General features: G+C 39.0%; 1 protein-coding gene across 1 annotated transcript; it reads right to left on the reverse strand.

Moving 5' to 3' along the window:
* PRP6 (prolactin-related protein-6) lies at positions 2,171–22,274 on the reverse strand. Its single transcript, NM_001285735.1, is given in 5 exon segments — positions 2,171–2,558; positions 3,187–3,366; positions 10,978–11,085; positions 13,273–13,454; positions 22,182–22,274. Coding segments are annotated over 5 exon segments (720 nt in total). The 5' UTR covers positions 22,237–22,274; the 3' UTR covers positions 2,171–2,363.

Below are 22,634 nucleotides of genomic sequence, written 5' to 3' on the forward strand. Positions count from 1 at the left end.
AATTACTGCTAAAGCCCTAAAGATGCTGTAACACCAGCCCAGCAACATCATCGGCTTCCTAGGAGAGCCCATCAAGAGATTGGCCCTCATTCCAGGTTGTTTGGAGGCTGTTGAACAAGCTGAGCATCCCTAATCCAGTCACATTGCTCCAGTCTCAGTAGAGACTCAGTCTATTTGGAGAATTTTATAATTTTATAGTTTAGTGACCTACTAGGGCATGTTTATAAGGCCAAATAATTAATGACAAGGATAATACTCTAAAAGGAAGAGAGAATGGTATCTCACTTCTCAGATAAATGTGTTTTTAAATCCAGCTTTCTGATCGACTCAGTGTCTATGTGACCAGTTGGTCAATTGTCCAAAATCCACAGTGATGGACAGATGCACACCAGTATTTCTGCCATTCAATTGTTCAGAGTGTTTATGATACATGGGTTTCCTGTGGGCTGCTTAATTTTCTCCAGATGGTACTTGCAGAGTGAGGGAAACAGAGAGGCTGTGGTGACTACTGCAGGTGGGGAGCTGTGGGTTCCAGAACATTTCCCCTGATTAAAAAGGAAACTATGAATTTGGGGATCCCTAACTTGTGAATTCCTGGAAAAGCAAAAGGATACCCTACAGGGAAACACTTGTCAGTCAGGGGGAATTTCAGATCAGTCCGTCTGAACCAAGAGAAGGCTACAACAGCACCATGTAAGTCAGTGATGTCAGAACTTTCCCATCTCGTTACCATCCACCTTGTTCCAACATGGCCTAAGGAATGAGGATCCAGAGAGGGAGAGAGAAGGAACCTTGCAGAAATGGACACATCTGCACTTCCTGGTAGGTCCCCTGGGCCTCAGCAGGGGAGAGGGAAACACTGAATAGGCTGAATATGAGATGGAGCTGACACTTGACTGACCGGGACTTGGGAAACCCAGAGTGATGGAAGGTGTGGAATGGCTGCCCGGTGATGCAGGAGATGAGGATGCAGTGGAGAGTGGGCGACGACAGCCCCTGGAGGAGGATGAGCCAGTTCAATGAGATAAGTGCTTTTATATATAAGAGACACTCGGAGCTCCCGAGCCCTCCCCCGTGTGACAATACAGTAAGAAGTGTGTGACCAGAAAGGATCCTGCATGACCACGCTGTGGAAATCCATTTCCATTGTTTTTAAGCCTGTGATATTTTGTTATAGCAACCCAGAAAGACTAAGACAGCATCCTAACAATCCTTAGACACTTCAGTAAACCTCATGCTATTTATACAAAGTTCGAAGTATTTATATTTTCTCGTGTAACACTATGATAGTTGGCTGACAGTTCGTGGCTGGCTTTCATAAAGAATCCTGAAAATTCAGCCTTTCTGGTAGCGTGAGCAGAACCATGAACAACTGTCTAATTCGTTGCTTCTAATAACATGACCCAGAATAACTGGCTGTGATTCTTAAGTAATCTCTTAATGATCTTCTTTGCAATGCCAGCTTCTGTTATTTGTGACTAATTTTTTTGTGGTTTATTTATTTATTTATTCTTTACAATATTGTATTGGTTTTGCCATACATCAACATTAATCTGCCACAGGTATACATGTGTTCCCCATCCTGAACCCCTCTCCCTCCTCCCTCTCTGTACCATCCCTCTGAGTAGTCTCAGTGCACCAGCCCCAAGCATCCAGTATCATGCATCAAATCTGGACTCATGGTTCATTTCTAATTTTATTTTTTATTTTTTTATATTTGAAACAAGGTTTTATTTTTTATTTTTTTCATATTTTATTTATTATTACTATATTTTTTTTTTACTTTACAATATTGTATTGGTTTTGCCATACATCAACATAAATCTGCCATGGTGTACATGTGTTCCCAATCCTGAACCCCCTTCCCTCCTCCCTCCCCATACCATCTCTCTGGGTCATCCCAGTGCACCAGCCCTAAGCATCCTGTATCCTGCATCGAACCTAGACTGGTGATTCATTTCTTATATGATATTATACATGTTTCAATGCCATTCTCCCAAATCATCCCACCCTCTCCCTCTCCCACAGAGTCCAAAAGACTGTTCTATACATCTGTGCCTTTTTTGCTGTCTCGCATAATGGGTTATCGTTACCATCTTTCTAAATTACATATATATGCATTAATAGGAGCTTCATTCTCTCAATTGTAGGGTAAATTTTCTTTCTTTTCTTTTTTTTTTAGTTTTTAGAAATGTTGACAAATTTCCCTTTTAGAGTTTGACATCTATACAGAGCCTGTGTTTATTTTTTTAAGAGGAGATCCATTTCACAGAACATGCATTAAAAAGCTGCAAATTTCAAATAAGTTTGCTATGGGATAGATCATTATGACCATTCCAGACCTGGATGGCATGGATGTGGATTTAGCACGTGATGCCGATCCGTCGGCATGCCATGAGCTTGGTGTAAATATCAATTTCAAGTGAATCCCTGCGCAGGCAGTTGAACAGGTTATAAAATTCAGAATGACGCACATCTTCATCGCTGGACATCAGGGATGGGAGTCCTGACCAGTAAATATGAGCCTCCAACATCTTCTGCATTGCTGGAATAATCATCTGAACATCCAAAAGATAAGACTTCTTATGTGTTTTATTAGGATTTGCTTATCTTTGTTCCTTCTAATTATCAAATTAAGATTTGGGGATGACATATGAATATAAAACTATCTAGATATGGATTTTGGACCAGCCTATGAGAAAACTATTAGTAATCTAAAAAGTAGAAACATAACTCAAGTTTAGTTTTAACTTTCTCTTTTCTTCCTTCCCACTCTCATCCTTTGATTTGAGGAAAACAGAGAAAGAAGAGAGTTGGAACTTCAATAGCATACGTCCTGGGTTACTTTGAAGAAAATGCTGATCTTGGAAATTCTGTTCTCTAGCTCTCTTACTCTTGAAAATATTTCAACCACCAGTGCCCAGGAAGAGGCAAGCTTTTGGTGGAATTGTGTGCAATGCAGGGAAGGCTGCACATGTCAAAAATTGCAGTGAAATTCTGATTCCTTTACAGTAGAGTATATCACTATGAATGACTAGGCTCCTGCTTTATGTAGTAGCAGTCTAGTATATAGAAGTCATGAATCTTTTTCTTACAAAATGAGGTATTTCCAAACTCCTTACGCATTACAGAGGTCACCCCTTTTATTCACGAACAAAGCAAGAAAGCCCTCTGCAGGATGCTTACCTGGCAGAAATGCCTCTCCATGAACGCTTGAAGTGTTTCTACTTTTTTTACATACTCTCTGGCATTTGATAGGATAGTATCTGAGACTTCTTTCATACTCTGCAGGTCCATGACAAGATGATTCAGAGGACTATGCCAGGAGTACAGTAACATGAGTATCCACTTACTAAGGTCTTCATTCTAAGCAACCAGAAGAAACAGTCTCATTAAAATAATAATAATTCAGTGGTTTTGGTAACATGTGATCTTTGCTCAGAGTAGCTGACCTAAAAAGCTTTTGGTTATTCCTATGTGTATGCAGAGATTTTAGAGGGTAGTAGTGAAAGTTGGAAAAGTATAAAATGTAAGCTATTGGTTCACACTTTTCTGAATTATTAAGAATCTAGTTTATTTTAGGAAGTAATTCTTCTGATGCATTCTAACTTATGAAGAATTTTCTTTTTTCCCCTGAAATTCTACCACCACTCAGTGAGTCCTTTTATGTTGCGTACTTTCGTGAAGAAATCTAAGTATTTACTGCAAGTCAGTATGTGCCGGCAGTGCCTGACCCAGGAAAGAGGGATCCCACGTGTGCCCACATCATTGTCACCCAAATGAGTCCTTTGTATTGATTTTTGATCTTAATTATTTTATGATATTACAACAAAGAGACAAGGAAGAAGACATGACATTCCTAAACAGGCTTCTCTCCTCAGCTGATCCCAACACCAGCCCCCTGCTGATATCAGAAGAGTCTGTTTTGTTGACATGTGTCCGGGCAGAAAATGGCACAGCGTTGTTTTTAGTAACAGCATCAGTGGGATTCACAATGGAGGGTTCTCCCATCTAGTTCACTACTACTAGCAGAATTCAGCACGAAAATCCCGGGGACTGAAGATCTCTAGTTAGTATGCTTGATTTCTTTACAGCCATGAACTGTTTTACTGGTAAAAACAGAGAACTGAATAGATTTAATACAGTAATGCACATAAAGTGCTCAGTAAAATGTATGGCCATGTAGTAACTCTCAATAAACTTTAAATTTAAGCTTATTGAACAATTTCTCCTCTTTTTTTTTTTCTCTTTGACTTTTTCCTTTACTTGACCATCCTCTTTATTAATGAACTTAACAGAGGAAAAGAATGCTGGTATCATTAAGAAGGTTGTAGAGAGAGAAGATAGTATTTTAAGGGGGGATGCATGTGAAAATATTTTAAATAATGTTAAGATGAAGGATAATACAGGAAATCAGAAAGAAGAGATCATAATGGTGAAAATTTTGAGCTTGCATAAATGATTGAGGCTTGATATGTAAGCTTTGATGTCCACAGAACAGAGGCAATTGTTGAGGCCATGCGAAGCAAGGCAATGTTTTATAAGCCATTATGTGGGAGACTTACAAATTAAGAATAATAGGTGGCGGTCCTAAGATGGTGGAGGAATAGGACGGGAAGACCACTTTCTCCCTCACAAATTCCTCAAAAGAACATTTCAACGCTGAGCAAACTCCACAAAACAACTTCTGTAGGCTGGCAGAGGACATCAGGCAACCAGAAAAGCAGACCATTGTCTTCAAAAACAGTGAACCTCTCTGAGTGTCCCTCAATGTGGAGAAAATTTTCATCTTTAACCTAGATGTTTTATCATTGGTGCTGTATAGATGGAGAAGTCTAGAGGCTACTGTAAAAATAAAACTGAAAACCAGAAGCAGGGCTTAAGTCCAAAGCCTGAAAACATCAGAGAACTCCTGAATTCAGGGAACATTAAGCAATAGGAGCTCATCAAATGCCTCCATACCTACACTGAAACCAAGCTCCACCCAAGGACCAACAAGTTCCAGAACAAGACATACCACGCAAATTCTCCAGCAACACAGGAACACACCCCTGAGCTTCAATATACAGGCAGCTCAAAGTTACTCCAAAACCTTTGAGGTCTCATAACCCATTACTGGTCATTCCACTGCACTCCAGAGAGAAGAAACCCAGCTCCACCCACCAGAACTCCAACACAAGCCTCCCTAACCAGGAAACCTAGACAAGCCACTGATACAACCCCACCCACAGTGAGGAAGCTCCATAATAAAGAGAACTCCAAAAATTACTAGAATATAAAAAGGCCACCCCAAACGCAGCAATATAATCAAGATGAAGAGACAGAGGAATACTCAGCAGGTAAAGGAACAGGAGAATTGCCCACCAAACCAAACAAAAGAGGAAGAGGTAGGGAATCTACCTGAGAAAGAATTCCGAATATTGATAGTGAAAATGATCCAAAATCTTGAAATCAAAATGGAATCACAGATAAATAGCCCAGAGACAAGAATTGAGAAGATGCAAGAAAGGTTTAACAAGGACCTAGAAGAAATAAAAAAGAGTCAATATATAATGAATAATGCAATAAATGAGATCAGAAACACTCTGGAGGCAACAAATAGCAGAATAATGGAGGCAGAAGATAGGATTCGTGAAACAGAAGATAGAATGGTAGAAATAAATGAATCAGAGAGGACGAAAGAAAAATGAATTAAAAGAAATGAGGACAATCTCAGAGACCTCCAGGACGATATGAAACGCTCCAACATTCGAATTATAGGAGTCCCAGAAGAAGAAGACAAAAAGAAAGACCATGAGAAAATTCTTGAGGAGGTAATAGTTGAAAACTTCCCTAAAGTGGGGAAGGAAATAATCACCCAAGTCCAAGAAACACAGAGAGTTCCAAATAGGATAAACCCAAGGAAAAACACCCCGAGACACATATTAATCAAATTAACAAAGATCAAACACAAAGAACAAATATTAAAAGCAGCAAGGGAAAAACAGCAAATAACACACAAGGGGATTCCCATAAGGATAACAGCTGATCTTTCAATAGGAACTCTTCAGGCCAGGAGGGAATGGCAAGACATACTTAAAGTGATGAAAGACAATAACCTACAGCCCAGATTACTGTACCCAGCAAGGATCTCATTCAAATACGAAGGAGAAATCAAAAGCTTTACAGACAAGCAAAAGCTGAGAGAATTCAGCACCACCAAACCAGCTCTCCAACAAATTCTAAAGGATATTCTCTAGACAGGAAACACAAAATAGGTATATAAACCCGAACCCAAAACAATAAAGAAAATGGTGACAGGATCATACTTATCAATAATTACCTTAAACATAAATGGGTTGAATGCCCCAACCAAAAGGCAAAGACTGGCCGAATGGATACAAAAACAAGACCCCTCTATATGCTGCTTACAAGAGACCCACCTCAAAACAAGGGACACATACCGATTGAAAGTGAAGGGCTGGAAAAAGATATACCACGCAAATAGAGACCAAAAGAAAGCAGGAGTGGCAATACTCATATCCAATAAAATAGACTTTAAAACAAAGGCTGTGAAAAGAGACAAAGAAGGCCACTACATAATGATCAAAGGAACAATCCAAGAAGAAGATATAACAATTATAAATATATATGCACTCAATATAGGAGCACCACAATATGTAAGACAAATGCTAACAAGTAGGAAAGGGGAAATCAACAATAACAATAATAGTGGGAGACTTTAATACCCCACTCACACCTATGGACAGATCAACTAAACAGAAAATCAACAAAGAAACACAAACTTTAAATGATGCATTAGACCAGTTAGACCTAACTGATATCTATAGGACATTTCACCCCAAAACAATGAATTTCACCTTTTTCTCAAGTGCTCATAGAACATTCTCCAGGATAGATCACATCCTGGGCCATAAATCTAAACTTGATAAATTCAAAAAAATCGAAATCATTCCAAGCATCTTTTCTGACCATAATGCATTAAGATTAGATCTCAATTACAGAAGAAAAACTATTAAAAATTCCAACATATGGAGGTTGAACAACACACTTCTGAATAACCAACAAATCACACAAGAAATCAAAAAAGAAATCAAAATATGCATAGAAATGAATGAAAATGAAAACACAACAACCCAAAACCTGTGGGACACTATAAAAGCAGTGCTAAGAGGAAAGTTCATAGCAATACAGGCATACCTCAAGAAACAAGAAAAAAGTCAAATAAATAACCTAACTCTCCACCTAAAGCAACTAGAAAAGGAAGAATTGGAGAACCCCAGAGTTAGTAGAAGGAAAGAAATCTTAAAAATTAGGGCAGAAATAAATGCAAAAGAAACAAAAGAGACCATAGCAAAAATCAACAAAGCCAAAAGCTGATTCTTTGAAAGGATAAATAAAATTGACAAACCATTAGCCAGACTCATCAAGAAGCAAAGAGAGAAAAATCAAATCAATAAAATTAGAAATGAAAATGGAGAGATCACAATAGACAACACAGACATACAAAGGATCATAAGAGACTACTATCAGCAGTTATACGCCAATAAAATGGACAACGTGGAAGAAATGGACAAATTCTTAGAAAAGTACAATTTTCCAAAACTGAATCAGGAAAAAATAGAAAATCTTAACAGACCCATCACGAGCACGGAAATTGAAACTGTAATCAGAAATCTTCCAGCAAACAAAAGCCCAGGTCCAGACGGCTTCACAGCTGAATTCTACCAAAAATTTAGAGAAGAGCTAACACCTATCCTACTCAAACTCTTCCAGAAAATTGCAGAGGAAGGTAAACTTCCAAACTCATTCTATGAGGCCACCATCACCCTAATACCAAAACCTGACAAAGATACTACAAAAAAAGAAAACTACAGGCCAATATCACTGATGAACATAGATGCAAAAATCCTCAACAAAATTCTAGCAATCAGAATCCAACAACACATTAAAAAGATCATACATCATGACCAAGTGGGCTTTATCCCAAGGATGCAAGGATTCTTCAATATCCACAAATCAATCAATGTAATTCACCACAATAACAAATTGAAAAATAAAAGCCATATGATTATCTCAATAGATGCAGAGAAGGCCTTTGACAAAATTCAGCATCGATTTATGATAAAAACTCTCCAGAAATCAGGAATAGAAGGAACATACCTCAACATAATAAAAGCTATATATGACAAACTCACAGCAAACATTATCCTCAATGGTGAAAAATTGAAAGCATTTCCCTAAAGTCAGGAACAAGACAAGGGTGCCCACTTTCACCGCTACTATTCAACATAGTTCTGGAAGTTTCGGCCACAGCAATCAGAGCAGAAAAAGAAATCAAAGGAATCCAAATTGGAAAAGAAGAAGTAAAACTCTCACTGTTTGCAGATGCCATGATCCTCTACATAGAAAACCCTAAAGACTCCACCAGAAAATTACTAGAGCTAATCAATGAATATAGTAAAGTTGCAGGATATAAAATCAACACACAGAAATCCCTTGCATTCCTATACACGAATAATGAGAAAGTAGAAAAAGAAATGAAGGAAACAATTCCATTCACCATTGCAACGAAAAGAATAAAATACTTAGGAATATATCTATCTAAAGAAACTAAAGACCTATACATAGAAAACTATAAAACACTGATGAAAGAAATCAAAGAGGACACTAATAGATGGAGAAATATACCATGTTCATGGATCGGAAGAATCAATATAGTGAAAATGAGTATACTACCCAAAGCAATTTACAAATTCAATGCAATCCCTATCAAGCTACCAGCCATATTTTTCACAGAACTAGAACAAATAATTTCAAGATTTGTATGGAAATACAAAAAACCTCAAATAGCCAAAGCAATTTTGAGAAAGTAGAATGGAACTGGAGGAATCAACTTGCCTGACTTCAGGCTCTACTACAAAGCCACAGTCATCAAGACAGTACGGTACTGGCACAAAGACAGACATATAGATCAATGGAACAAAATAGAAAGCCCACAGATAAGTCCACACACATATGGACACCTTATCTTCAACAAAGGAGGCAAGAATATACAATGGAGTAAAGACAATCTCTTTAACAAGCTGGGAAAACTGGTCAACCACTTGTAAAAGAATGAAACTAGATCACTTTCTAACACCACACACAAAAATAAACTCACAATGGATTAAAGATCTAAACATAAGACCAGAAACGATAAAACTCTTAGAGGAGGATATAGGCAAAACACTCTCAGACATAAATCACAGCAGGATCCTCTATGATCCACCTCCCAGAATTCTGGAAATAAAAGCAAAAATAAACAAATGGGATCTAATTAAAATTAAAAGCTTCTGCACAACAAAGGAAAATATAAGCAAGGTGAAAAGACAGCCTTTGGAATGGGAGAAAATAATAGCAAATGAAGCAACTGACAAACAACTAATCTCAAAAATATACAAGCAACTTCTGCAGCTCAATTCCAGAAAAATAAATGACCCAATCAAAAAGTGGGCCAAAGAACTAAATAGACATTTCTCCCAAGAAGACATACGGATGGCTAACAAACACATGAAAAGATGCTCAACATCACTCATTATTAGAGAAATGCAAATCAAAACCACAATGAGGTACCACTTCACACCAGTCAGAATGGCTGCGATCCAAAAATCTGGAAGCAATAAATGCTGGAGAGGGTGTGGAGAAAAGGGAACCCTCCTACACTGTTGGTGGGAATGCAAACTAGTACAGCCACTATGGAGAACAGTGTGGTAGATTCCTTAAAAAATTGCAAATAGAACTACCTTATGACCCAGCAATCCCACTGCTGGGCATACACACGAGGAAACCAGAATTGAAAGAGACACATGTACCCCAATGTTCATCGCAGCACTGTTTATAATAGCCAGGACATGGAAACAACCTAGATGTCCATCAGCAGATGAATGGATAAGAAAGCTGTGGTACATATACACAATGGAGTATAACTCAGCCATTAAAAAGAATACATTTGAATCAATTCTGATGAGATGGATGAAACTGGAGCCGATTATACAGAGTGAAGTAAGCCAGGAAGAAAAACACCAATACAGTATACTAACACATATATATGGAATTTAGGAAGATGGCAATGACGACCCTGTATACAAGACAGCAAAAAAGACACAGATGTGTATAACGGACTTTTGGACTCAGAGGGAGAGGGAGAAGGTGGGATGATTTGGGAGAATGACATTCTAACATGTATACTATCATAAGAATCGAATCACCAGTCTATGTCCGACGCAGGATACAGCATGCTTGGGGCTGGTGCATGGTGATGACCCAGAGAGATGTTATGGGGAGGGAGATGGGAGGGGGGTTCATGTTTGGGAACGCATGTACACCCGTGGTGGATTCATGTCAATGTATGGCAAAACCAATACAATATTGTAAAGTAAAATAAAGTAAAAATAAAAATTAATTAAAAAAAAGAATAATAGGTGACAGAGGAGTCATTGAGAATGATGAATGAAGGAGGTGTCAGAGAAGTAGAAGCAGAATCAGGAGAGTCTTGAAAGGCAGATGTGGGGGCTCGGGTGGTGCAGTATAGGACTCCCACGTAGAACTCACTAGTAACAGGGAGTATGCAAAACGGGTTTTTTTTCTTACATATTTATGAATTTTCAATCTTATATTTTATGCATGGAAGTTCCTATTCATTTCCTGTTTTCATACAGTATAATAACTTCAATCCTGTGTCTAATGCATTGGTTGAACTAAAGTTATCTGCATGGACAATTTATAGATCTGTTATTTATCTTGCTACTACAGATCTTTAGTCATCCCTTGATTTTGCTCATCCTTCATCAACTGCATAATATAATTTCTCTTCAATTGCTTACAGACCTCCAACTTTTTCAGCATGTACATTTACCATAACCTCTAATAATCTGAAGCCTGGTAAACTACACACTGTCTCATTTGATCTGGTGAAAACCCAAGTGAAAGACTCACATTCATCTTTTCAGCTTCTTTTATTTCTTCAGGAGTTTTCAGGAAATTGGTATGGCAGCTATTGGTGGCACTGAAATAGTACAGTTTGCCCTTGGCATATTTTTGATCCTGAAAGTGATTAGGCAATTAGTTAAGGTTTTTGGGTGTTAAATAGATGAACCCATTACCAGAACATTAACATGTTTGACAGTCATGTAATATTTTTTAACGGGAGGCACCACAAAATTTGAAAGTCATTCTTTTCCTATTTTTTCCATACATTGTCTCTGTAAAAATGATTTTACATCTAACTTTTCTAAGTTGAACCTTTTCCCTTCTCTATTTTATTATTATTATTATTTTATTTTTTAGTACTTGACTCAAATATAGTACTTTTGTACCAATACTTGGTGCTTACCAGGTGACAGTAATGGTAAAGAACATTCCTGCCAATGCAGGACATATAAGAAGACTCAGGTTTGACCCTAGGTGAGGAGCATCCCTTACAAGAAGTACAGCAGCATACCCCAGTATTCTTGCCTGGCCAATTCTATGGACAGATGAGTCTGCTGGGCTACAGTCAGTAGGGTTGCAAAGAGTTGGACACAACTGAAGTGACTTAGAATGTATGCATGCACCTATATTTAACCATTTAGTCTCTTGTTTACTGTGGGTTAGAGCCAATATATTCCCTTATAAGGTGTTTTACAGTTATAACTCTGACTTATCTCTGAATCTGCACACCAAAAAGCTTAGTGTTCATCCCAGGTGCAGAATACAATGTTGTTTATGGTGACAAAATGGTACGGCAGAAATACATGGTATAAAGTTACACGACATACTAAGCAATGAACTGAGAATAATAAGAGTACAAAAATCTAGCTAACACATTGATAGAGAAAAACTAATCTTTAGCGAATGTTATGAACATTTCAAGAGATTACCTGCAAGATTTGGGGGAAAAAATGGGCAATCAAAAGTCAGGATGAAACAAAAACCACTGAGTAAGAAGAACTATGTGAATTTAATAGAAACCTTTAGCACCGCTTTTTTAGCTGTCTGCTCTACTGTGTGCTCCTTGATTGACCTAAAAGAATGAACATACAACTCTCAAATACCTTCCTCAAAGTGACTAACTGTTTCGAATTGTAAACTCCCCTTCTACTGTAGCTCTAAAGATATTCACTGCAAATCTTAAAAGAATAATTTGTAGCATTAAAAAAGCTACCAGTATTCTTTTTTCTGACCGGCATTCAGCTTTGTTTAACATGTTCCATCCACCAAGTTCACTGCAGAGCGGTTCTCATTTATTGGCTATTTACTCTGAGCCTGGAGAAGAAAGCCCAGAGAGAACTGAAGGTCCAGAAAATCAACATGCTTCCTTTTCCCCAGTGCTTTGTGTCAGGTAGTATTGTGGACTGAATGTGTGTTCTTCAAATTTGTGTGTTCTTCAAATTCATGTTTTTGAGCCCTCACTACCAAAGTACTGTGTTTTGAAAAGGGTTCCAACCTTTTGTTATCCCATGGACTGTGGCCCACCAGACTCCACTGTCCATGGGAGTTCTCAGGCAAGAATACTGGAGTGGACTGCTAGTCCCTTCTCCAGGCAATCTTCCAGATCCAGGGATAGAACGCAGGTCTCTCTCTCACATTGAGGGCAGATTTTTTACAATCTGAGCCACCAGTGAAGCCCATTAAGGTTAAATGAGCTCTTGGATGGAACACTGATCCAATAGGTTTAGTGTCTTCATGAAGCAAAACACCAGAATGTTCTCTCTGTGTCTCTGTGTCTTTTATTCTCTCTCTCTTCCCCACCCACCACCCTGTGTGAGGACACACCGAGAAGCCAGCATGGGAAGAAAGAGTTCTTACCAGAACCTCACCTTGCTGGCACCCTGATCTGGGACTTCTAGGCCCCAGAACTGTTAGGAAATAAATTTCTGTTGTTTATTCCACTGAGTCTATTGTATTCTTTTAAGGCATTCTTGGCTGACAAATACAAAATAATTTATTTTGGAAATTTGCAAAAGAAAATGAATGAAAGGAAATTGAAAATGTTATTGCACTTCTTAAGAATCTTTGAGATTTCACAAAACAGATCCTTTATTCAGAATCCACATCTTATGAGCTGATGGCTTCTTTGACCTAGAGAGTATGTAATTTGAAATTTGGCTAATGCAGCCTTCTTGTTGAAAGGACAGTATAGCCCAGTCACTTACTCCAGGTTCCATCTGGGAGCCTGGCAGGCTACAGTCCATGGGGTCACAAGAGTCAGACACGACTTAGCAACTAAATCACCACCACCACAGTACTTACAAACTCATTGAACATTATTCTGGAATGATTGTACATCCTGTAGGACAGCATGGTGGCATTGACAAAAAGATCTGAAAGGGATTCTGAGGTGATGTTAATCGCATCAGGACAGCAGGATGGGCATGGGTTGCCTTGGCACAGCAGCAGATTTGACATGACCAGCAGCAGCAGCAGGCAGGACCCTGTTTAAATAAAAACATGAGCCATTCTGAGATGATCTAGTCACCTGAGGTTATCAAATCCATCCTGTGGAGGGAAGCCTTCTCTTTCCCTGTTGCTTTGAGCAGGAGTTGGTGCATAGTACCTGGGTGGGGGTGCTTCTCGTTTGCGATTTGTTTTGCGTGTGGTGAAGGTTCAGTTCTTCTTCGTTCGTACTCATCATGTCGACTCCTTCGCCCCTACCCCCCCCCTTCCCCCCCCCCTCGCCCTCCTTGAGCCGTGCCCCCCCTCCCCCCCCCCCCCCCCCCCCCCCTCAGAGTCTTTTCCATGATCTATTGCTTATGATTTGTTTGAACATTTGATTGATTCTGGAGTGTTTGCATTTTTTAGACAGTTTGTGTTGGCTGCGAATCTGCAGGGGCTTCTAGGTTTGCAGTTTTTTCACTCTAATTGATAATGCTTGATTTAGCCTGAAATGACAAAAAGTCAGTTGATCTGTGTGTTTCCATCATGCTGGGTAAGAGTAAACACATGATGACTGATCATACTATTGACTGAAAAGAGAATATAAGAGAAAAAGGATACTGTCCTGATCTGCTCCTCACCTTAGTAACCACATGCATGTCCTTGATACTTTTCCAAAAGCTTTAGAACATCTTAAAATTTGTGTTTCACAGTAGCCTTGTGAGATAGTCTTAATCTCACTATGATCATCAAGTTATGTTAATGAAGATGTGATGACTTGAATAGGGCAAGTAATTTTTCCCAGGTCCCATTATTAGCAGATGCAGATGACTGGGCATCAGTACAGTCATCTGTTCACTTCCTGATGTCACATCACACATGCCTGTGGGCTCTCAGTGTGCATGTGTGTAACCAGGACCACAGCAGGAGCTGTGATGACTGTGATTAAAGAGAAAAATATTTTGTCTTTGACTGCAAAACAGCAGTGACCCTAGAACATTGGTTTTATCCACTTGTTCTGCTCTGTCTATAAAACACTCACTGTTACAGTCTCTGACAATTATCAGTGTGGGGGCCTGGTTCTCCTGGCTAGCCTTTCTTCTAGGCACCTTGACAGCTCTTCTACTTTTATACATCTTTAATCTTCTCATTACATTTGTTTCTTCATGAAAATAGCGAATAAATTTCCAAATGATAATACAAGAATATTACCTGGTCAGCACCCAAGACAATGTCATTGTCTCTCAAACAAGGCCTGCCCTTTCCTGACTATGACTTTTTAGGGACAAAGTTTACCTGTCTGGTCGGGAGTACATCCTGACAACCCATGGGGCTTAGTTTCTGAACCATTTCCAAACATCTCTTTGACAGCAGAACTAGACCTTCATGCTTCCGTGATGTATTGTAATATTTCAGAAATTATTCCTGGCCCTACCTTTGGCCAACAGAAGCATAAAATCATAGACTCTTGCAATTGTGATTTTAATATTCCTTTTCCTGTTTATCCATCAGGGTAAACAGAATTAATGACTGAAGTGAGCAAGAACTAAGTTTGGACAAGAGAACTCATAAATAGGGATTTTTGTCATCCTGAATGAGATCTGAACATGATTCTTTTTTCAATTTATCAGAAAAATGGTGACATAAATAACGATAAGATATCAGCATTTGCTAGGTTTTCTCTGCTCTTAGTTTAAAGGGGCATGGTATCTAAGAATAAAATGGTTGTTTAAAATTAAGTGATAAAAATTAAAGAAGTGGTTCTTTTATTTTAGGAAGACATATAAAGGAAGACATATAAGTTGGAGAAAATTGAAACTATATCTTTCATCAACTAAACAGTTTATTGTAACAGACAAGGAGAATAATAGCTTGTATAACATAGACATATTTCTGTGCATTTATACATGACCAACCTAGAGAGCATATTCAAAAGCAGAGATATTACTTTGCTGACTAAGGTCCGTCTACTCAAGGCTATGGTTTTTCCAGTAGACATGTATGGATGTGAGAGTTGGACTGTGAAGAAGGCTGAGCGCCGAAGAATTGATGCTTTTAAAATGTGGTGTTGGAGAAGACTCTTGAGAGTCCCTTGGACTGCAAGGAGATCCAACCAGTCCATTCTGTAGGAGGTCAGCCCTGGGATTTCTTTGGAAAGAATGATGTTAAAGCTGAAACTCCAGTACTTTGGCCACCTCATGCGAAGAGTTGACTCATTGGAAAAGACTCTGATGCTGGGAGGGATTGGGGGCAGGAGGAGAAGGGGACGACCGAGGATGAGATGGCTGGATGGCATCACTGACTCAATGGATGTCAGTCTAAGTGAACTCCAGGAGTTGGTGATGGACAGGGAGGCCTGGCATGCTGCAATTCATGGGGTCGCAGAGTTGGACACAACTGAGCGGTTGAACTGAACTGATAGATGTATTATGCCTAAGTATATGCTTAATTCCTTCATGGAACTTTGGACCTTATAAAATTTGATTTTATAAGAGGCGGTAAATATAGCAGAATACCCTAATTCCTAATGTAATTGATCATCTATTTGTAGGTGACTATGTGATTTTTTTTCTGTTAAATTGTTATTCCTGTGTTTGCTTTGGTAGTACATATATTAATAAATTGGAGATTAGCATGGCCCCGCCCAAGGATGATGCACACATTTGTGAAGTCTTCCATATTTTTCTGTAACAGCTTCGAGGAGTGGGATGGGAAGGAAGGTGGCAAGGAGGTTCAAGAACAGGGAACCTAGGTTTACCTATGGCTGATTCCTCCTGGTGTTTGGCCGAAAGCAGTACAGTATTGTAAAGCAAGTCCCCTTCAATTAAACATTAATAAATTCAATTACTAAAACTGTTATTTGGGATCATATAACAGGTTCAGATATCCATTGTACGACTAAACAGGATCTGACTAGAAACTGATGGTGTCAATTATCATTGGTTAGTGATTCATTAACGTTACAGTTGTATGAGAAAAGTAAACTAACAAACACTATGGTCTTGATTCCGTGTCATGGCAAGCTATAATCCTTGTCTGCATTCGTTTTTAGGTGGTATTGTGCCCAAACTTTGAAACTGAGCCTGTTCCCAGAAGCGCACAGTTGTGAGTCGTGCCCAGGGTTTTTGTTCCTGATGCTGAAGGCTTCTGTTCACTGGTCACAAACGCCGAAATTTTCTCTGCTGACCTTTCTCTGGGTCTATCACGTGCATAAGTCTTTATATTTTGGTTTTCTAATTTGATTCTCTTATTCTTTTGATCAGACTACCAAGTCCCTTTACGATTTATTTTTCAGACCTTTTTGTGCTTTGATTTTTCTGATTCTCATTAGTGTATTTGCTTCCATGTCTACTTCTCTTGAGTATTTTCAGCATCTACATAATCCTACCCTATTCTCTTACTGTCTGGATTTTGACGTTTAGCATCAGCATATTTTTATGAATTCATTTTCTTTCTGGTGCAGTTTCTGATACACAGTTTAAGCTGGTTGGCTCACATCTGGCTTGTTTGTGTTGTCTCCAAAAATTTAGAGAACTCTACTTTCTTTCTAGGCAGTGCTTCCCCTTGCTTTGATACCATTGCTAATTTTCTGTGTTTTCACTTCCTACCTCATAAGCTTTGTCTTTCTCTACCTACTGTAACTGAGTCCTATGTGCCTCTATATTGGCATTACTATTTTAAATAAATATCCACTAGTATAGGAGAGAATTAAAGGGAGTAAAATTGCAATAATATTAGTAACAATACTTTCCCCTCAAATATAATCCAGTAATGCTCCCAGTTTTAACTGACTTTCTATCCATGTATTATTGAGGTTCCTTACTCATTTTTCCATACTAAGTATTTCAATTTTGAAATAGAATATAGAAAACAGTGGAGTGGAAAATTCTGAAAATCACCTTGGATTTTAGATGCCTCAAGATTAAGTATGTAATTATTAGTTTGCTATAGTTAATAAGGCTATTCTGAGCACATATAGCTCAGTGTAGGGTGATAGCTATTGAATGAAGGATGTATACTGTGAACTGCAATCACCAAACAGGTGATTGGAGATAAAGAAAGCAATGCCAGGAAGACACAGGCCTTTGTTCTGGAAGGAAAAACTTACAGTGTCTCTCATCTACAGTCTACTCTTCAGATTTTTCAAAACACTTACTCTTCCTCTGCTCATTTAATAATTTGGGTTGTTTGATTTCTTTCAATGAGGAGTTGCATGAGTTTCTTATGTATACTTGGATATGAAGCCCTTACCAAATATGTGATTTGCAAATATATTTTTTTCATTCCATAGGTTGTCATTTCATTTTATTGATGGCCTCTTTTGCTATGCTGAAAGTTTTGAGTTTGATATGGTCTCACTAGTTTATTTTTGCATTTCTTGCCTTTGCTTTTGATGATTGAGTTGTTTGAGATGCTTGTATTTTGGTAAGTAATCCTTTATCAGTTGTTTTATTTGCTATTATCTTCTTCAATTCTTACCAAAAGACACAGACTGATTGAATGGATACATAAACAAGACACACACACACACACACACACACACATATATATATATATATATGCTATCTATAAGAGATCCACTTCAGTCCTACAGACACATACAGACTGAAAGTGAGAGGATGGAAAAAGATATTCCATTCAAATGGAAATAAAAAGATTGCTGGATTGGCAATTCTCATATCAGAAAAAATAGACCTTAAAATCAAAACTATTATAAGAGATTAAGAAGGACACTGCCAAATGATCATGGGATCAGTCCAAGAAAAAGACATAACAATGTTAAATATTTATGTACCCTACATAAGAGCACCTCAATACATAAGGTAAACACTAACTGACAAAAAAGGAGAAATTGACTGTAACACAATAATAGTAGGGCATGATTACTCATCTAGAGCCAGACATCTTGGAAAATGAAATGAAGTGGGCCTTAGAAAGCATCACTACAAACACAGCTAGTGGAGGTGATGGACTTCCAGTTGAGCTGTTTCAAATCCTGAAAGATGATGCTGTGAAAGTGCTGCACTCAATATGCCAGCAATTTTGGAAAACTCAGCATTGGCCACAGGACTGGAAAAGGTCAGTTTTCATTCCAATTCCAAAGAAAGGCAATGCCAAAGAATGCTCAAACTACCGTACAATTGCACTCATCTCACATGCTAGTAAAGTAATGCTCAAAATTCTCCAAGCCAGGCTTCAGCAATACGTGAACTGTGAACTCCCTGATGTTCAAGCTGGCTTTAGAAAAGGGAAAGGAACAAGAGATCAAATTGCCAACTCCCGCTGGATCATGGAAAAAGCAAGAGAGTTCCAGAAAAACATCTATTTCTGCTTTATTGACTATGCCAAAGCCTTTGACTGTGTGGATCACAATAAACTGTGGGAAATTCTAAAAGAGATGGGAAAACCAGACCACCTAACCTGCCTCTTGAGAAATCTGTATGCAGGTCAGGAAGCAACAGTTAGAACTGCACATGGAACAACAGACTGGTTTCAAATAGGAAAAGGAGTACGTCAAGGCTATATATTGTCACCCTGCTTATTTAACTTATATGCAAAGTATATCATGAGAAATGCTGGGTTGGAAGAAACACAAGCTGGAATCAAGATTGCTGGGAGAAATATCAGTCACCTCAGATATGCAGATGACACCACCCTTATGGCAGAAAGTGAAGAGGAGCTAAAAAGCCTCTTGATGAAAGTGAAAGAGGAGAGCGAAAAAGTTGGCTTAAAGCTCAACATTCAGAAAACGAAGATCATGGCAACCAGTCCCATCACTTCATGGGAAATAGATGGGCAAACAGTGGAAACAGTGTAAGACTCTATTTTGGGGGGCTCCAAAATCATGGCAGATGGTGATTGCAGCCATGAAATTAAAAGACACTTACTCCTTGGAAGAAAAGTTATGACTAACCTAGACAGTATATTCAAAAGCAGAGACATTACTTTCCCGAATAAGGTCCGTCTAGTTAAGGCTATGGTTTTTCCTATGGTCATGTGTGGATGTGAGAGTTGGACTATGAAGAAGGCTGAGCGCCAAAGAATTGATGCTTTTGAACTGTGGTGTTGGAGAAGACTCTTGAGAGTCCCTTGGACAGCAAGGAGATCCAACCAGTCCACTCTGAAGGAGATCAACCCTGGGATTTCTCTGGAAGGAATGATGCTGAAGCTGAATCTCCAGTTCTTTGGCCACCTCATGCAAAGAGTTGACTCATTGGAAAAGACTGATGCTGGGAGGGATTGGGAGCAGGAGGAGAAGGGGACAACCGAGGGTGAGATGGCTGGATGGCATCACGAACTCGATGGACGTGAATCTGAGTGAACTCTGGGAGATGGTGAAGTACAGGGAAGCCTGGCGTGCTGCAATTCATGGGGTCACAAAGAGTCGGACACAACTGAGCGACTGGACTGAACTGAACTGATGTTAACACCGCACTTATTCCAATGGACAGATTAAGAAAACAGAAAATTAATAAAGAAACATAAGCCCAAAAGGAAATATTAGAGTAAACAGACCTAATTGATATCTTCAGCACATTCCATCCAAATGCAGAAGAATACTCTTTTCTCAAGTGCACACGGAACATTCTCCTCATCTTGGGTCACAAATCAAACATCAGTAAATTTAAGGAAATTGAAATTATATCAAGAATTTTCTCTGACAACAACGCTATGATACTGCTACTGCTACTGCTGCTAAGTCACTTCAGTCGTGTCTGACTATGTGCAGCCCCATAGCCAGCAGCCCACCAGGCTCCTCTGTCCCTGGGATTCTCCAGGCAAGAACACTGGAGTGGGTTGCCATTTCCTTCTCCAATGCATGAAAGTGAAAAGTGAAAGTGAAGTCATTCAGTCGTGTCTGTCTCTTGGCAACCCCATGGACTGCAGCCTACCAGGGTCCTCCATCCAAGGGATTTTCCAGGCAAGAGTACTATCATACTAGATATCAATGATAGGGGGAAAAAAAAACCTATAAAGAATTCAAACACATGTTGATTAAAAAACACATTTCTAAATAATGAACAGATTACTATAGAAATAAGGGAAATCAAAGCAGTCCTAGAAACAAAGAACAGTGAAAACATGATGATCTAAAACCTAGAGGATGCAACAAAAGCAGTTCTAAGAGGGAAGTTTTTAGTAATACAAATGCTACCTCAGGAAACACGTTGAATAGGCAATCTAACTTTACGTATCTTTAACTCTTTTAAAATTTCTCTTACCAATGTCTTAAAGGTTTTGCATCAAATCTTTCAACACCTTCCTAAGTTTATTTCTAAGTGTTTTAACTTTTTGTGATGCAATATTTAATGGAATTGTTTCCTTTATTCCACTTTCTGATAGTTTGTTGTTGATATATAGCTAGGCAACTGAGTTTCATATATTGGAATATAGTAAACATAATGTATGCTACATCTTTAAAGAATAGACTTTTTCCCACAAATAAGACATAAAAATGATCAAAAGGTATATGACAAGATGCTCAGCATCACTAATATTCAAAGGAAATGCACATCAAAAGCACAAGAGATATCACGTCTTACTTGTTTGAATGTCTAGTACCAAAAATGTAAGAAATGACAAATGTTATTGAGGATGAGGAGAAAAAGGAGTGCTTATGCACTGTTGGTAGGTATGTATACTGGTGCAACTCCCATGGAAACACACTGTGGAGGTTATTCAAGAAATTTAAAAGAGAATGTTTATGTGATCCATTATCCCACTTCTGGATATATAGTCAAAGGAAATGAAATCATTGTCACAAAGAGAGACCTGTATTCCCATGTTCATTGCAGCATTATTCACAGTAGCCTTGGTATAGGCACAACCTGAGTATCTTTCAACTGGTGAAAGGATTAAAACAATGTGAAGTGACATATATAGGTAAATATTATTTAGCCATTAGATTAGAAAGAAATCCTTCCATTTGTGGCAACATGAATGAAACTGGAGGACATTACATTAAGTAAATTTAGTCAGAGGAAGAGAAATACCATATGATCTCAACTATAAGGAGTTTCAAAAAAAGAAAAAGAAAAGAAATCAGAGTAGAAAAATGATTGTCAAAAACTGGAGGGTAGGACAAATAGGGAGAGATTTTTAAAGGTTACGTATTTTCATGTATAAAAAATTAATAAGGTGAGGATCTAAGTTTGAGCTTCATGATCTAATTATGAGATTGAAAGCTTTGGGAGTCAGGGATATACAGGGAAACCGAGCGTACTGAAGTCACTGGGGTCACAAAGAGTGGAACATGACTGAAAGACTCACTGAACTGAAGAGAGTGGAACTTACCTGTGTTCTGCTCAAAAAGCAAACGTTAAATGTGTGTGGTGATGGCAATGTTACTTAATAGAAAGGGAAACTCGTTTCTAATATGTGCACAAATGGGGGTGGACAAGATGCCGGAATGGTGGGTGGAAGTGGGGTTCACCTCTCTCCACGGTGCGTCAGGAACGTCTAAAGATGCAGCAGTTCTCACAGAGACCAGGTGAGCACTGGAGGGACTCCCTGAGCACTGAGAAGGAATATCCGGATCCATACAGAACTTGGAAGGACAAAGGGATAAAAGAAAAAGGAGAAGGGGAAAGAAGGAGCAGAGCAAGTGGGACCAGCCTGCACCAGGGGGTGAGGGAGCTGAAGCACAGGGGAGAGATCCCCGCATCCATGGCCATCCACTGGGACGGGGGAGGCATTTGAAGCAGTTGGGGAGTGAACTCACTAATCTGGGACAGTCTGAACACAGTGAGAACCACATAGACAAGCCATGCTGCAGCCTTTCATACCTTTGACAGAGTTGTAAATCCACTGGTGTCCACGGAAGCTGGGAGCTGGAGCCATGGGTTTGCAGAATGATCCCAGGGTGAGGACTCCTGTTGACTGTGGGGAGTCAGCCTGATGGGATGGGATGGAGGAAATCTGCTGCATGGGGTGCTTCTTAAGGAAAGCCAGGAGGCCATAAAAGTAGGGTTCCACTGCCTGTGGAGTAGTGCTCTTTCTCCATGCTGGTACCTGTAGGTTGAGCAATAGAGAAAGTCTTCAGTGAGGGTGGTCCTTGAGTGCCGGATGCACTCAGCAATGGAGAATTTTGAATGTCTATATACCCGACCCTACCCTATTCTCTGTCTACATTTTGGGTTTAGCATCGTAATGTTTTTATGAACTTAAATTTATTCTGGTAGAGTTTCTTGTTTACAAATTAAGCTAGTTCCTCACATCTGGCTCAATCTTTGTGTTTC

Source organism: Capra hircus, chromosome 18 (genome assembly GCF_001704415.2).
Source record: "Capra hircus breed San Clemente chromosome 18, ASM170441v1, whole genome shotgun sequence".
Classification (NCBI taxonomy): Eukaryota; Metazoa; Chordata; class Mammalia; order Artiodactyla; family Bovidae; genus Capra; species Capra hircus.